We start from the raw sequence: 17,179 nt of genomic DNA on the forward strand, positions 1-17,179 counted from the left end.
ATGGTGAAACACCTCCTTTTCTAAAAATACAAAAATTAGCGGGTTGTGGTGGCAGGTGCCTGTAATCCCAGCTACTCAGGAAGTTGACATAGGAGAATTGCTTGAACTTAGGAGGCTGAGGTTGCAGTGAGCTGAGATGGCCCCACTGTACTCTAGCCTGGGTGACAGAACAAGACTCTGTCTCAAAAGAAAAAAAAAAAAAATGGACCAGGCGCAGTGGCTCATGCCTATAATCCCAGCACTTTGGGAGGCCGAGGCGGGTGGATCACGAGGTCCAGAGATCGAGACCATCCTGGTCAACATGGTGAAACCCCGTCTCTACTAAAAATACAAAAAATTAGCTGGGCACGGTGGTGCATGCCTGTAATCCCAGCTACTCAGGAGGCTGAGGCAGGAGAATTGCCTGAACCCAGGAGGCGGAGGTTGCGGTGAGCCGAGATCGCGCCATTGCACTCCAGCCTGGGTAACAAGAGCGAAACTCCGCCTCAAAAAAAAAAAAAAAATGAAAGAAAGAAAACCAATCCTTTACCACAGATACTTTGGAGAGTCAGAAAATGCAAAGCAAAAGTTTTCTCTTACAGTTTAGGTTAGATTAGAGAGAGAGAGAGAGAGAGACAGAGAGAGAGAGAGAGAGACAGAGAGACAGAGACAGAGAGAGAGAGACAGAGAGAGAGAGAGAGACAGAGAGAGAGAGACAGAGAGAGACAGAGACAGAGAGAGAGACAGAGAGAGAGAGAGAGACAGAGAGAGAGAGAGACAGAGAGAGAGAGACAGAGACAGAGAGAGAGACAGAGACAGAGAGAGAGAGAGAGAGAGCATGCACATTAAGTAAGAGTTGATTGTTAAGAATCTGTAGTTTGCCCAGGGAGAGGAAGGGGCGTCAGCAGCCAGGGTGAGCAGATTTAAAGTGGCAATTGAGTGACATCACTATTGATTTCAGACTCCTGCAGTGTCCCCTGAACTTGTTCTATATTCAGATTAAAGTCTAGGTTGCTATTAAATAAATGAAGAACAAAATAGTAGGGGAAATTGAAGCTTTCTTCTTATGCTAACCTCCTGCTATAACCTGGCAGGATAGCTGCTTTCCAATATTTTAAGAAGTTATTTATATACAAGGGAAGCGTGTTTTAAAGAATTCTAAGAAAGAAAAGGAAAGTCTAATGTTACGAGACACTGCAGGGAAACGTCACTGTGTAATAACTCCCATCTGGGTTGGGCTTTGTGCCCGGCAGTGCATCACGTTATATAATAACACACACCCTCCTTCTGTGCCTCTTACAATCGCCGCGGTGCGTGAGCAGGGCAGGACTGCACCAAGAAATAGGAATGCAGACACATTCTGAAGACAAAAAGACAGGCTGGGCGAGGCGGCTCGCACCTGGAATCCCAGCACGTTGGGAGGCTGAGGTGGGCAGATCACTTGAGGTCAGGAGTTCAAGACCAGCCTGGCCAACATGGTGAAAGCCCATCTCTACTAAAAATGCAAAAATTAGCCAGATGTGGTTGTGGGCACCTGTAATCCCAGGTACTCGGAAGGCTGAGGTGGGAGAATTGCTTGAACACAGGAGGCAGAGGTTGCAGTGAGCTTAGATTATGCCACTGCACTCCAGCCTGTGCAGCAGAACAAGACTCCATCTAAAAAACAAAGGCGAAAAGATAGTCAGCGAGAACACAGTCCTTCTAATGTAGGGAGCAGGTTGTCTTCTCCACGTCTGGTAACCTAAGACTCAGGTCTCCCAGTCTGCCCAGGTCCAGACTCACTATTCTATGGAGGCAGCTAAGGAAGCTCTTCTGAGATTCTGATCCATGTTAAATGAAATAAATTAATATAAAAACGTATTTCTTTTTGGCGGGTTGGGGGATGGAGTCTTACTCTGTTGCCCAGGCTGGAGTGCAATGGCGTGATCACGGCTCACTGCAACCTCTGCCTCCCGGGTTCAAGTGATTCTCCTGCCTCAGCCTCCCTAGTAGCTGGGACTACAGGTGTGTGCCACCACACCCAGCTAAAAAAAAGAAAAGTAGCTTCTCAATAAACTGTTAGAGAGCTGTTTCACCAAGATGGAAAACGGGGATGTGGCATTCGGGTGAGAAATTGGCTCATAAAACTAAGGGTGCTAGGAGGTCTCATGATCTGGCATCTACAAGTTAGAGACCCAGAAAAGCTGGTGGTATAATTCAGTCCAAGTTCAGAGGCCTGGGAACTGGCGGCGGGGTCGGGGGGGCAATGGTATAAATCGCATTCCAAGGGCAGGAGAAGATCAATGTCCCAGCTCAGGCAGGTAGGCGGGCGGCAATAGGAGTGAGCTTCTCCTTCCTGTTTTTTGTTCTGTTCAGGCCCTCAATGGATTAGGTGATGTCCACTCACACTTGCCATCTACTTCACTGAGTCCACTGCCGGAAATGCTCATCTCATCTGGAAACACCCTCACGGACAGACCCAGAAACAGTATTGAACGTGGGCACCCTCTGGCGCAGTCAAGTCTACATAGAAAGTCAGCCGCTGAGGACTGAGCAGCGAGCAAAGCACAACAGAGACAAGCAGCCTTCTGGAAGCTTGCGTGGGACTGGGCTTCACACAGACGCCAAGTAAGTAAGTAAACACTTAGTATGTTTCATGGTCATAGGTGTCAGGGAGAAAAAATACACAAGAGCGTTGGGCATACCATGATGGGAAGGTAGCTTTAAATGTGGTGGTCGGCCGGGTGCGGTGGCTCATGCCTGTAATCCCAGCACTTTGGGAAGCTGAGGCGGGAGGATCACCTGAGGTCAGGAGTTTGAGACCAGCCTGGCCAACGTGGTGAAACCTCATCTGTACTAAAAGTACAAAGGTTGGCTGAGCGTGGTGATGTGCACCTGTAGTCTCACAGCTACTCAGGAGGCTGAGGCACAAGAATCACTTGAACCCAGAAGGTAGAGCTTGCAGTGAGCCGAGATCATGCCACTGTACTCCAGCCTGGGCGACAGAGCAAGACTCTGTCTCAAAAAATGAATGAATGAATGAATGAATGAATGGAGAAATGTGGTGGTCCAGGAAGGCCCTTTTTTTTTTTTTTTGAGACAGAGTCTCATTCTCTCTCCCAGGCTGGAGTGCAGTGGTGTGATCTCGGCTCACTGCAGCCTCTGCCTCCCGGTTCCAGTGATTCTCTGTGCTTCAGCCTCCCAAGTAGCTGGGATTACAGGCACATGCCACCATGCCTGGCTAATTTTTATATTTTAGTAGAGACGTGGTTTCGCCATGTTTGCCAGGCTGGTTTCAAACTCCTGACTTCATCTACCCTGGGCCTCACAGAGTGCTGGGATTACAGGTGTGAGTCACAGTCCCTGGCCAGGAAGATCTCTTGATATTGACAAGATATCATCTGAACAAAACTTAAAGGTGGTCAGAGAGTGGGCTCTGCAGCTCTCTGGGAAGAGGACTTGGGCAGATGCAGAGGCTGTGAAGTGGAAGATGCCTGGTTACGGTTGCCAGGCAACATACGAGGTGCCCAATTAACTTGGAAACAAAAAAAATAAGAGGCTGCTGGAACAAGAGATGATGGGGGCTTGGGTCAGAGCAGTAGCCATAGAGTTGGTGAAAAGTGAGCAGATTCTGGATATATTTTGGAGGTAGAGCCCAATGGATTTGCTAAGAAAGTCGACATGGAATGTGAGAGAAAGAAATGATGAAGAAAGGTGCAAGGATTAGGCCGAGGCGCCTGGAAATGGAAAGTTCTCCATTTTGTCAAGACAGTAAAGGCTGTGGCTATAGGAGGAGTAAATTTTCGGGTGTTATCAAGAGCTTGGTTCTGATTATAGAAATGCTGGGGTGGTGGCTGGATACTTGGGTCTGGAATTCGAGGGAGGAGTCTTGGTTGGTGACGTAAATATGGGAGTCATCGTGACCCTAATTATCAGAACCATTCCTGTCTCCTGAAACAGTTACCTACTACCAGAATTGTGCTACATAAACCCACCCTGTGGGGAGGAGAAAAGTTCCTCTTCAAAGTTTCCTTTCTTGTTAAAGAATAAATCGTAAGTGTGCTAATAACTCTTTGTGAAGCCCTATCCTATGTAGCTGTTGGCCATGCCATGCTTGCAGGCACATACTACGTTCTGTGTCCTTGGACTTTAGCCGAGGTATCTGTGCTGGACGTGCTCACAGGCATGCCCCAGCTCTCCATTGCTTTTACCTGTTTAGAAAAGTTTTAAGTTGTTAGCCAGTCAGGTTTTAGTTTAGACTGTGAGGTCTGGCTCCAGCCAACGGAGATCAGACACAGCAGTGAGGACGACCCCACATGCGTGAGGGATAAATGTGTCCGCTTTTCCTTTGTTCCTTGTACTCTCTGGCAAAATGGCTAGCGAGGGTCCCCTTCCTGCTGTCCAGGAAGTAAAAACGATTGTCTGAGTGCTGACTTTTCCTTGCAGCACCGAGCATCTGTGTCCAACACACCCCAAAACCTAGTGGCTTAAAACAACCACCATTGATTTAGTATAAGATTTTGGGGATCAGCAATGGAGGCAGAGTTTAATTGGCTGGGGAGCTCTGGTCTTGGGTCACCTGGGGCAGGCTTTCTCGCGCCTCTGCTGTCAGCTGTCAGGGCAGCTGGCTGTTCTCGGGTGGCCTTAGCTGGAATGATCCATCCCCGCTTCACCCAGTGTCCCATTTCCAGCAGCCGGTCCAGGACTGTTCCCAGCAGAGGCAGGGTTTGGGGAGACAGAAGTGCTCGGGGCCTCTTGAAGCCTAGACCTGGAACCACCACATCAACACTTCTGTCACAGTCTCACAGAAGCTGTCACAGAAGCTGGTGGTGAAGGAGGGGGAAGTCGATTTCCCCCTTGGAGGGAGTAGCTGCAGAGCCGCATTGCAAAGGGCAGGGATACGAGGAGACGGTTTGGGCCATCAGTGCCACCAGTTTATTGCATGTCTCACAACTGAAACATTTTCAACCTGGCTATATTGAAGTTTAACGAACCATCTTTTCTCTCTAAAAAGACATGTAGCCGGGAGGGGTTACTTGTGCCTGTAATCCCAGCACCTCGGGAGGACAAAGTGAGTGGATCACTTGAGCTCAGGACTTCAAGACCAGCCTGGGCAACATGGCAAAACCCTGTCTCTACAAAAAAAAAAAAAAAAAAGAAAGAAAGAAAGAAATTAGCTGGGCCTGATGGTGCATACCTGTAGTCCCAGTTACTGGGGGGTCTGAGGTGGGAGGGTCACTTGAGCCCAGGAGGTCGAGGCTGCAGTGAGCTGAGATTGCACCACTGAACACCAGCCTGAGTAACAAAGAGAGACTCTGTCTGAAAAATGGTCGCTGGGTGTGGTGGCGGCTCACACCTGTAGTCCCAGCTGCTCAGGAGGCTGAGGCAGAGAACGGCTTGAACCCGGGAGGCGGAGGGTGCAGCGAGCCGAGATTGTGCCACTGCACTCCAGTCTGGGCGACAGAGTGAGACTCCGTCACAAAACAAAACGAAACTGCTTGTTAAGCCTGAAGAAGAATCTAGAGTAGCTCAGATGATAATTTTTTTTTTTTTGAGACGAAGTCTTGCTCTGTTGCCTAGGCTGGAATTCAGTGGTGCAATCTGGGCTCACTACAACCTCTGCCTCCCAGATTCAAGCAATTCTCTTGTCTCAGGCCCCAAGTACCTGGAATGACAGGCGTGCACCACTACGCCCAGCTAATTTTTGTATTTTTAGTAGAGACGGGGTTTCACTGCCATGTTGTCCAGGCTGCTCTTGAACTCCTGACCTCAAGCGATCCACCCACCTCAGCCTCCCAAACTGCTGGGATTACAGGCATGAGCCGCCGCACTCAGCCGCATAGGAGTCTTTTGGTTTTTGTTTGACACGGAGTCTCGCGCTGTAGCCCAGGCTGGAGTGCAGTGGCATGATCTTGGCTCATTGCAACCTGCGCCTCCTGGGTCCTAGTTCAAGCCATTCTCTCACTTCAGCCTCCCAAGTAACTGGGATTACGGGCACTTGCGACAACACCCGGCTGATTTCAGACGGGGTTTCACCATGTTGGCCAGGTTGGTCTGGAGCTCCTGACCTCAAGTGATGTGCCCACCTTGGCCTCCCAAAGTGTTGAGATTACAGGTGTGAGCCATTGTGCCTGGCCTAAAACATATTTTTATTATTTTTTTCCACCCAAAATGTCAAAAGACATAGGGTTAAAATCTAAACCTTTTTCCTTTATCCTTTTTTTTTTTGAGATGGAGTTCCACTCTTATTGCCCAGGCTGGAGTGCAATGGCGCGATCTAGGCTCACTGCAACCTCTGCCTCAGGGTTCAAGTGATTCTCTTGCCTCAGCCTCCAGAGTAGCTGGGATTACAGGCAGATGCCACCACGCCCAGCTATTTTTTTTTTTTTTTTTTTTTTTTAAGTAGAGATGGAGCTTCTCCATGTTGGTCAGTTTGGTCTCGAACTGACCCCAGGTGATCCGCCCACCTCAGCCTCCCACAGTGCTGGGATTACAGGCATGAGCCACCACGTCCTGCCCTAAAACATATGCTTGATGCAGTTTCCCAAGGCTACACAAAAGTCAGAGAAGGTGAATGTGTATTTTCCACTGATTCACAGCAGAGACCAATACTGTAAGAATTTCCCACGGCAAAGGCACTCCTGTCATGGCCCCTACTTACCCAATCAGTCAATGAGGTAAGTCTGAGTATGTTTTCTAGACGGAGATACTGAGGTTTAGAGCAGTTGAGACGCTGCGGTTCTCACCACCAGCTAGCACGTGCTGGGGTTTTTATTAGAACCCAGATTTGAAACCACCACCACTGCATGGTACTAACTCCACACGCTGAAACAGAAGGAATTGCCTTTTTTCTTGTAAGTCTGCCACATTGATGCAAATGGTTTTCATCCTTCATCTGTTTTAGCTGAGCTAAAACAGAATTTTAGAAAATTAGGAAGGAAAATAAAGTACAAGTCGGATGCTGAGACATCTGGTTTGCAAAATGAGAAAAAGGTATCACAGTACAAGTTCCTGTGTGTGACTCCAAAATCCGACTGCACCGGTGTGAACGGGGCAGACCTGGTTTCAGCAGCAAGCAGGAAGACAAGTGTTAGCTGGCAGAAGCTCAAGACAAGTCTCCTGTCTGATACTACCCAGAAAAAGCAAACGTCAGTTTAGGCTGCATTAAAATGCGGTTGCATTAACAGGGCACGTGGAATGCAGGGCATTTTCGGCACTGTGGTTAAGACGGACATAAGTCAAGGGCCCTGAGCACTGGACAGGCGCTTCAGGTTCCTTTCCACTCTGGCGCTTTGTGTGTTACTTTAGCGAGAAGGCAGAAACCACGAGCCAGCTGCCTGGGCTGCTTTCCTTTATCTCATGAGCTCGTTTCCTTCCCATGGTTCCTGCTACAATAGTGGTTTCTCCACCCTCGGCAGGGAGCTGAAATCTCAGAGGGGCTTTTAAAATGCTGGATATTCTGGCCGAGAGCTGTGGCTCATGCCTGTAATCCCAGCACTTTGGGAGGCCAAGGCAGACAGATCACTTGAGGCCAGGAGTTCAAGACCAGGCTGGGCAACATGGTGAAACCCCACGTCTACTAAAAATACAAAAACAGTGGCTGGGCACGGTGGCTCACACCTGTAATCCCAGCACTTTGGGAGGCCGAGGCGGGTGGATCACCTGAGGTCAAGAGTTTGAGACCAGCCTGGCCAACATGGCAAAACCCCATCTCTACTAAAAATACAAAGATTAGCAGGGCACATGGTGGCAGGTGCCTGTGATCCCAGCTACCTGGGAAGCTGAGGAAGGAGAATTGCGTGAACCTGGGAGGTGGAGGTTGCAGTGAGCTGAGATTGCCTCATTGCACTCCAGTCTGAGAGACAAGAGTGAAACTCCACCTCAAAAAAAAAAAAAAAAAAGCATAAAAGCAGCCAGGCATGGTAGCGGGCACCTGTAATCCCAGCTACTCAGGAGGCGGAGGCAGGAGAATCGCTTGAACCAGCAGGCAGAGGTTGTAGTGAGCTGAGATTTCAGCACTGCACTCTAGCCTGGGTGACAGAGGGAGACTCTATTTAAAAAATGAGCAAACAAGACCGGGCACTGTGGCTCTTGCCTGTAATCCCAGCACTTTGGGAGGCTGAGGCGGGTGGATCATGAGGTCAGGCATTTGAGACCAGCCTGGCCAACATGATGCAACCTGTCTCTACTAAAAATACAAAAAAATTAGCCAGGTGTGGTGGTGCGTGCCTGTAATTCCAGCTACTCAGGAGTCTTAGGAAAGAGAATTGCTTGAACCCGGGAGGTGGAGGTTGCACAGAGCCGAGATTGTGCCATTGCACCCCAGCCTGGGTGAGAGAGCGAGACTCCATCTCAAAAACAAAAACTAACAGACAAACACCCCCAAAAGTTAAATGCTGGATATTCTGACTCAATAGGTGCGGTATAGGCTTGGCACAGTGGCCCAGGCCTGCAATCCTAACACTTTGGGAGGCTGAGGTGGGAGGATCTCTTGAGCATAGGAGTTTCAGACTATAGTGAATTATGATCACACCACTGCACTTCAGCCTGGGCAACACAGTGAGACCCTATCTCAAATAAATAAATAACTCTCATTTGAGAGGTACCCCCCATATACCCAGGGGAAGTAAGTATTCTCATCTCTGAAGACAGAGACACAGGAGGCTCCGAACAGGCAGGCCTTGCTAAGCTCCCCCAGCTTACCATTAGCTTGTGCCCGTTGCCCGGTGCTTCTGCACAGCTCTCCACTCTTCATGAAACCAAAACATGAAATACACAAGCTCACCGGTTTCTTCGGGTTCTCATTTCCCTATGAAGGCTCCCAAGTCAAAGAAAACGTATTTTAAAAATGTGTACGCTTTGCTTTTGTCGATCTGTCTTTTGTTATGGGGCCTCGGTCATGAATGTGGTGATGGGTGTGGAAAGCAATCTTTCCTCCCCTACAGGAAAGTCTCTGGCTCTCACACCCAGTCCTCCTCCTCCTCCTCCTCCTCCTCCTCCTCCTCCCTGGTCTATGGAACAGAGAGGAACAGGTTGCACATTACTTAACCAAATTTCAGCTTAGTCACTTTTACTTTTAATAGATGCCAGCAGTTGGTGTTACCACCATGCTGATATAATGGCAGTCACCAAGGGTTCTCACACACAGCCTGCATTCCATCTGACAAAACCCACAGCTGTGGATTGGGTCCCTTCAAGCTAATACAGTGGGAGAGGCACAGAAGAAGAGTGCGGGAACACAGTGAAGAAAAGGTTACGGTGCATCATGCCAGGATCTGGGTTTGCTGATTTTATACTTGCCATCTGCTGATGCACGTCCTTCCACCTTAGTTCAGTAGTCAAGAGGTATTCGTTTTTTCCTTTTAATCTCATTAAATTCAGCAGTGATTTTCCTCTAACCGCTGGTCCCCTACCACCCCAGGTTGAATACTAGTTTCAGTGTTTGACTTACGTGATAAATTGGTAGTTCATAAGGACAACTCCCAAATGTACTCGAGGAAAAGAAAATCACAGGTATAGCTGTTCTGAATAGATGTCCAGAAAATACCAACTTTCTCTGTGACTTGTCAAATTTCTACCAATTTGATAACCCTGTGCTCTAGATGAGGTCATGGGCAAGCTTTCATTTGACAATAAAGTAGGGCTTATCTGCTTTCTTTACACATTGAGAAAATCAACAAGTATATAAGTAGGTTTTTTTTTTTTTTTCTATTTTTTATAGATACGGGGTTTCACCATGTTGCCCAGGCTAATCTCAAACTCCTGAGCTCAAGTGGTCTGCCCACCTCGGCCTCCCAAAGTGCTGGGATTACAGGCATGAGCCACCGCACCTGGCCCACTGCACTCCCCGTGTGCACACACACATATCCTTAAGGATGCTTTCTTATCAGTGTTTTTTCAAGTTGGTGGGATTTAGTCTTGTAGTTTTACCATAATCATCACCCATTTGGTTTGCAGTAAGTTCCTGACAATCCCTGTAGTTCAGAATATAGAATTTACATCAACACAAATCTAAGTGACTTAAGTAGATTCTGAAACTCCCGATGATCCAAGTAATTCACACATAATAAAAACCATGAACCTGTATTATGTTTCATGCCTGTGACGTCAAGCCTCCCTGTTGACTATCCTCCTTCCTGAAACTTTTTCCACCTGACCTCTGGAAGGCCCTCCCTTGGTTACCTCAGGGGCAGTTCCAAACTTTTATTCTTGAGATAGTGTTTTGCTGTTACCCAGGCTGGAGTGCAGTGGTGTGATCACAGCTCACTGCAGCCTCAACCTCTTGGGCTCAAGCCATCCTCTCAGCTCAGTCTCCTGAGTAGCTGGGACTACAGATGCCTAAATTTTTTTTTAGGTATTGCTACATTGCCCACACTGGTCTCAAACTCCTAAGCTCAAGTGATCCTCTCTTCTCAGCCTCCCAAAGTGCTGGGATTACAGGCATGAGCCCGGTGCCTGGCCACATTTTAGAGACTGGGTCTCCCTATGATGCCCAGGTTAGCCTCAAATAGTCCTCCTGCCTTAGCCTTCTGAGTACAAGTGCAGCGGTGACAGGGGGAGCTCCTCCTGGTTACCTTTGTTGGCTTCTCCTTGCCAACCAATCTCCTGTTGGAGCGCAGTCTATCCTCTCTCCAAATGACCTCATCCAGTATCACAGCTTCTCCTGTCATCTGTGGAGATCTTCCCACTGTCTATAGAGTTCTCCAGCTTAGACTTCTCTGAAGAATCAGCATCTCAAATTTAACCAAATTCTTGACTTCCCATCTCAGTGCCAACTCCTTTCAGATGCTCAGACCAAGATATTTGACATTAAATCCATCCTCACTCAACCCCTCAGTCTACCATGCTAGACTAAGCCACTATCATCTTTGCCTTAACACTGTATTATACACAACTCTATGCTTTTACCCTGCTACCTGAAAGCCAGTGAGCCTTGTAAATGTTAAGTCGTATCATGTATCTCTTCCGCTCAGGTTTTCTTCAGGTCTGGTCTTTCTCCTTTGTGCGCTCACTCTGCTCTACAACCCTTACATCTTCTTGGGTTAGCAAAAGGGCCACTTTGTTCCCAGAATGTATCACATTCCCAGACTGCTGTCTTGGCCTGGAATGGAGTTCTGATACCCACATGGCCTACTTCCACACCTTCATTTGTTTTGAAATGTCACATTACAAGGACCTCCTCTTGCCCCACTCAATTGTTCTCCACACGTTAACAAACCCCAGGGCCGACAGGCTAAAACATGCTTGTTATTACACTTTAGCATCAAAGATAAAATGTTATGAGCTTTCTCATGTGCACATCCTTATTCCTGCCCAAACATCTTGACTCTAGGAATAACCAGAAAAAGTTATGAGACAGTCTTCGAAGTCCTATTTGGAGTCTTGAGTGGTTTATCATGAGGTAAGCAGCTGGAGTTCATCACTTCTGGCTTAAACAGACATGACAAAACGCTAGCCCAACCTTGGTTGGATGTGGATGTTGGGAAAACAGCTAAGAGCACTTCGAGGACAACTAGGAAAATAGGGGCTCTTCTGCAGAACTGACCATTTTCAAAACAAGCTGGAGCAAAGGAGCCCACAAAGCCTCTGAACTGCTGTCTGCTGTTTCAGACTTCCGTGGCCAGTTCACCAATCAGCCTCCATTATCCTGCTTTGCCCAGCTTCGACCACTGCCTGAAAATTACCTTCGTGCTAGTGTTTCAGAGGACAAAAGGCCCTGTAGCTCAGACTCATACTTTTCTCACTAAAATGTCCAAAACCAGAATGCTGAGCCAGGTGCAAAGGCTCACACCTGTAACCCCAACACTTTGGAAGGCTGAAGCTGGAGGATCATGAGGTCAGGAGTTTGAGACCAGCCTGAGCAACATGGCATGACTGTCTACAAAACTATCAGAATACTTAAAATTGTTAACAAGTTTGAAGTTCCCAACATGTATTTCAAATCACGGGGGTTTGGGGGATGTTCAGTGTGTCTGGCTCAGATTTTGGACACTGGGGCAAACTCCAGATTGCCCAATCACTAGATTCACATGTTCAAGCAGACCAGAGCCACTGGCTTGCTTCTAACCTTTAACAAATGTAATCAATGAGTTAAGAGTGGTAGGGACTATTTCTCCTCCCAGGTTGGGCTTGCACTTTAGGAGGCCGAGGTGGGCAGATCTGGAGCTCAGGAGTGGAGACCAGGTCTCTACAAAAATTAGGTGGGCACAGGGGTGTGTGCCAGTAGTCCCAGCAACTAGTGAGGCTGAGGCTGGAAGATGGCTTGAGCCCCGGAGGCAGATGCAGTGAGCCGCTGGTGCCACTGCACTCCAAGCCTGGTGACCAAGCTGTCTCAGGTATTCTCTTCCTGTTTTACCCTGTATTCCTGTATTCAATCTCAGCTGCCACAATCAGACAGACGGAAAGCGCAAGGACTGTTTCTCTTGCATCTGTAGCGGAAACCTTAGCAGCAGACAGTGACTGCTCCAGGTCTGTCAAGTAGATGCATTTCCATATTCATTCTGACAAGTCTTTTCAGACAACATAAAGAGCACTTTTACCCTCTGCCCACCAGCCAGCCCACATTCTGTGTACCTTCATTCTGTTAATGTAAATCAGGGGCTGGCAACCTCGCAGGCCCCAGTGTCAGACACAACTCTGCTCATGCAGCGAAAACAGCCATGTTCCAATAAAACTGGACACAAACTTAGATTCCATCCCACAAAGTATTTTCCCCCGAACTGTTTAAAAATGCAACCACCTTTAAGTGTACAAAACAGGTGGCTGGACAGGCTACTAGTTCCCAGGGAGTTTCACATTCATCCCAAGAGACTTGGCTCTTTATGTTAAATAAGCTGACACAAAGTTGCTTCCAACTGGGTTAGTCTCTCTATTCTCTTGGCGATCTCCTCCAGTTACTACTTCCGCTGCAGATGGTGGAATGGGTACGGCTCCACTTCAGGTGTTGGCGCTGCCATGAGCATGGTCTTTCCCTTTACTGCAACTGACAATCAAAACCTTTGATTCTTTTTTTATATTCCAGTCCCAGAAGTAGTTTCCACTGTAGAAGTTAACTGATGCGTCTTATCCTTTCTAGCAGTAGCTTACCACCAGGCTCTAGCTTCTCCACGAACACTACAGGATGAATTTAGTTTAAATATGTATTAAACTAAAAGGCATTCTCTCAAAATGAGTTTAAATGCATTTTATTTTTAGAGAACCTACATGACATGTTTTTCTTAAAAACAATGCCTCCACTCCAAATAAATCACGGTCAAAATAAATGAAGAGCTCAAGATCACATCAGTCCCATTTGTCTTAAGTCCTGGTGTGTGGATGACAAGCAGAAGCCAGTTATGACGACAGGCGATAGATCCAAAGTAATTGTCAAATTTGTTACTGTAAAAACAAAAATTACGTCACCATTCTTCAAACACTACGTAACACAAATTACATTACCGTAAACATTTCTAGGCTACAGATGTATTCCCCAATTCAATCTGGGCCGCCACAAAGACAGACAGAAAGCGTGGGGATTTCTTTCTTTTGCACCCTAGTGCAAACCAGAAGAACAACAGCCAATTGTTCAAGGTCTATCAGTGGATGCAGAGACCCTTACCACATCAGCAGTAGCTCATTTTCCAGAAGCCTGTGGCATGTGCTACCCACACCCGGCTCTACCAACAAAAACCTCAGATACCACCTGAATAACCCTTTTGGTAAGTCATCTTACACAGTTCTAAGTATTTCTGTCTCTTGTTGACTCTAATCTCGCGTGTTCAGTATAGACTCATGTTTACCTTCTTCCTCATTTACACAGAAGTCTATGAAAGCTAGAATAATGAATGCCTCGGTTTCTGTACAGCTTCCCGAAGTTCCCTGCAGAGCGGACATTCAGTTCTTTACAGTTACTAACACAATTTCCATACCAGTTCAGCAGTCAGCACTATTTACTAAAAGCTGGCACTGGCAGTAGCCTTTCAATAATCAGCTGCCAATTATCAGTAAACCAAAGTAAAAAAACACTGATGCGAATTAATCCGTATGTACATAGCAAAACATGATGAAGTGAAAGTAAGGCCTACCTTTGAGGTCTACCTAGAGGACAATCAATGGTGTTCTCCATCTTCCTCAGCATCTAAACTATTTCTTGCAGATAGACCCTCATTCTGTCGCCCAGGCTCCCGTGCAGTGGTGGGATCTCAGCTCACTGCAACCCTCCCAAGTTCTCCTGCCTCAGCCTCCCGACTGGCTGGGATTACAGATGCCTGCCACCATGCGTGGCTAATTTTTTTGTTTTTCTGGTCTCAACTCCTGACCTTGGTGATCCACTCACCTTGGCCTCCCAAAGTGCTGGGATTACAGGTGTGAGCTACCAAGCCCTGCCTACACTGTGCTTTATAATGCCCCATCTGCACGCAAGTATTTCCACAAATAAGATTCTAAGCCTTTTTATACCCTAAGAATCTTTTTACACATGAAACGTTCTATCCCAGTGGCACAAAACTGGAATCACATCTAAAATATCTTTTTTACATTACTGATTTTAACCCACTCCTTTGTACTTACACATTTTTCCATTTCTAAACCATCCTTAAAGAAAATCATATATGGGGTCACACCATCCTCACGGTAGTCCAATAGAGCAACCATGCCATCTGGATTCATGTTTTCACCAATAAAGAACTTGGGAAGCAAACAAAACACCTAGAATTAGACCATTACATAGAAATACATGCCATTCAAAACTAACTACAATACAAAATCAGGAGAATTCCAGTACCCAAAAGCTCTGATACCCACTTACCATAATCATTTGTTCACTCAATCAGGCACCTTACTAGTGACCTTTTAAGTAAGAGTACAGAGCAATACAGCAACACTAGGCTTTACGGAAACCTTTACTTTCTCAGACCCTGAAGTGCGCTGATACAGTCAAGCACAATTGCAACACAAGGCTGACAGTGACAGAACGTATCATACAGTTTGGAAGTATCTTATGGCCAGGGATACATGAAGTTGGATAAACGAAAGCCACGGACATTTTCCAGTAGAACAAGTTCAGATACATCAGGAGGACCAGTAGCAATAAGACACATTAGAACTGTAAACAGAAAGCTGAACACAGGAGGTTAAGCAATTTTCAAGAAGAAAAACTGAAGAAATGTCATCTGGCAAAGAAGTTTTCCATCGGAACGCAGAATTTGAAAACACTTAAGAGCTGAGAAAGCTACTTTCTACACCTGGAATACTAGTATAGAATTGAAGATTAATGAACTTAATTTTTGCTCTTGCAGTGAAAATTGTACAATCCTTTGATCCAAACACTTAAGGCATTTACCTGGTAGTTTTTGAAATTAGCAAGGATGTGCTTGATTTGTTCGGCAGCCCCCGTCATAAAAGGTTTTACTCTTTCTGGTCTCTGTTCTTCAAGTTTGCCTTTGATTCTAAAACGACATTTCATTAACTGGTTAAACTATTGAATTTTCAATTAAATCAATTTTTAAAGTAAAAAAATACCCAAGCTTAAAAAAAATAAAAACATTGAAAAAGGCAACCAGCTGTTAAGAAATTACTAATTCAGCTGGGCGCGGTGGCTCAAGCCTGTAATCCCAGCACCTGTTCCCATAAGTCATCTTTCCAGAATGTTCACATTTCTGACATTTCTTCTTGTTTATTTTCAAAGTACTATTCTAACTCTAAACGGAGCCAGACTGCAGGCTTCAGTATGCTCACAGAGAAAAGCAACCACTCTTGTCAGTGAACTCATTAATAAAAGAGGCAAGTATATTCCCTGCTCAAAAGAACCTCAAAAGTTACCACATCTTTAAATCCCTTAAGATTCTAGACATCAGCTAGGTGCTGCCTTACGATTTCATGTAATCTTTGATGTACTTCTTGTAGGCTTCTTTTGTGAAACTTGTTTCCTGCAGGTGATGGTTCATGACAATATCGACACCAGTGACTACTGTGCTTTCGGTACCTTCGCCCTCGGGGCCTTCGGCGGAGGCATTTCCACCGATGAGCGAGTCATCAATGTTACCTTCTGTCCTACTGACCATCTGCATTAACAAAAAGCAGTACAGTTGCAAAAGAAAACAAACGCATCTTCAAAGCACCTTCCACGCCAATAGTCAGACACATTCTTGGTTTTTGATGAAAATCAAAAAAGCAGCATTTCGGGAATCAAGTTGTGACCTGTGGATTTCCCGAAACGACCTAACTTGAAAGAGTTGTCCGTTGTTGGCCAGAACAAAATGGGATCATTAAAAAGTTGTTTCCAGCTGCTGGCATCAGGGGCCTCGGGTTGGTAAGGAGGGGCGGGGTAAACACCAAAGGGACTGGGCTCCTAAACCGGAGACAGCGTGTCCCGGACAACCCCGGGAGGAGGATGGGCGCCGAGGCGGCGGGCCTATTTCCAGGCTCAGCTCCGCCTCCAGTTTTCTAGAAAAACCCGAGCCCGGAAAGAGCGTCTCCTCCGCCAGGAGGCGGCGGGGAGGATTGCACAACCTCAGGCGGGGGAGCGGCGGAAACCCGAGCCTGCCCGGGCGGCCCGCCCCGACCTCCCCCACGCGCAGGCCCGACCGACTCACCTTCCCCTCCACCTCCAGGCACAGCCCGTCCGCGATCTCCCGGATCTTGTAGATGTCAGAGAACATCTCATCGTCTGCCGAATACACAGAGCCGCCCGTCACCGCAGGCCCCGAGCCGGCGCCGCCATTTCCCGCATTTCCCGCGCCGGCGGCCGCACGCGGCGTCCGTCCCTCGCGAGGGCTCCAGAGCCGAGCGCGAGCCCCGGTACCGATCCCTGCGCACTCGGTTAAGGTCGCAGGCATCCCCTGGGCCCGGACGGCTGCGCTTTCCCCACCCCCCACCCGCACCCCAGGACCCCGTGTGCGGCAGTAAGGGTAGTGCAGTGAGGACTCACGGCTGATGAGATCCCGGTAGATAATCATGATGGCGGCTGACGGGAGAGGACGGCGGCGCTAGCTTAGCAGGAGCCCGACGCTCGGAACGAGCGCTGTGCAGCCGAAGCGGCGCGAGGGGGGAGGGGGGAACGGGCGGAAAAGGCCGACTCAGCCGCTCCCCAACCTCATATAGAGGGCACGTCTCTTACGTCATCGTTCGCTGCGCCTCCGGAAGCGACGCAGCGGTGACGTGGCACGCAGAGCCGCGCGGGGGCGGGGCCACAGCGGAAGCGAGTCGGGGAAGCGAGCATCCGGGGACTTGAGGTGGAGGCACC

General features: G+C 47.7%; 1 protein-coding gene and 2 non-coding genes across 3 annotated transcripts; all 3 read right to left on the reverse strand.

Annotated features, from left to right (window-relative positions):
• Nucleotides 1–12,312: 12,312 nt before the first annotated feature.
• Nucleotides 12,313–12,445, reverse strand: LOC118154353 (small nucleolar RNA SNORA31). The gene has a single exon (XR_004744220.1). It is a non-coding gene; the product is annotated as a small nucleolar RNA SNORA31 (small nucleolar RNA).
• A 681-nt stretch (nucleotides 12,446–13,126) lies between these two features.
• Nucleotides 13,127–17,006, reverse strand: TPT1 (tumor protein, translationally-controlled 1). The gene is made up of 6 exons (XM_002749028.5): nucleotides 16,865–17,006; nucleotides 16,530–16,603; nucleotides 15,808–15,998; nucleotides 15,278–15,383; nucleotides 14,506–14,622; nucleotides 13,127–13,335 (listed from the first exon to the last, which is right to left on the reverse strand). The coding sequence occupies exons 1-6, from the start codon at nucleotides 16,890–16,892 to the stop codon at nucleotides 13,333–13,335; spliced, it is 519 nt and encodes a 172-aa protein (XP_002749074.1). The 5' UTR covers nucleotides 16,893–17,006; the 3' UTR covers nucleotides 13,127–13,332.
• LOC118154352 (small nucleolar RNA SNORA31) lies at nucleotides 13,416–13,545 on the reverse strand. The gene has a single exon (XR_004744219.1). It is a non-coding gene; the product is annotated as a small nucleolar RNA SNORA31 (small nucleolar RNA).
• Nucleotides 17,007–17,179: the final 173 nt, after the last annotated feature.

Source organism: Callithrix jacchus, chromosome 5 (genome assembly GCF_049354715.1).
Source record: "Callithrix jacchus isolate 240 chromosome 5, calJac240_pri, whole genome shotgun sequence".
Lineage (NCBI taxonomy): Eukaryota > Metazoa > Chordata > Mammalia > Primates > Cebidae > Callithrix > Callithrix jacchus.

Coding starts and splice junctions, on each gene's coding strand:
- TPT1 (XM_002749028.5), bottom strand. CDS start 16,892: ATGATTATCTACCGGGATCTCATCAGCC. Junction 16,604..16,864: donor CTACCGGGATCTCATCAGCC/GTGAGTCCTCAC, acceptor TGTATTCGGCAG/ACGATGAGATGTTCTCTGAC. Junction 15,384..15,807: donor ATCAAAGATTACATGAAATC/GTAAGGCAGCAC, acceptor ATGTCGTTTTAG/AATCAAAGGCAAACTTGAAG.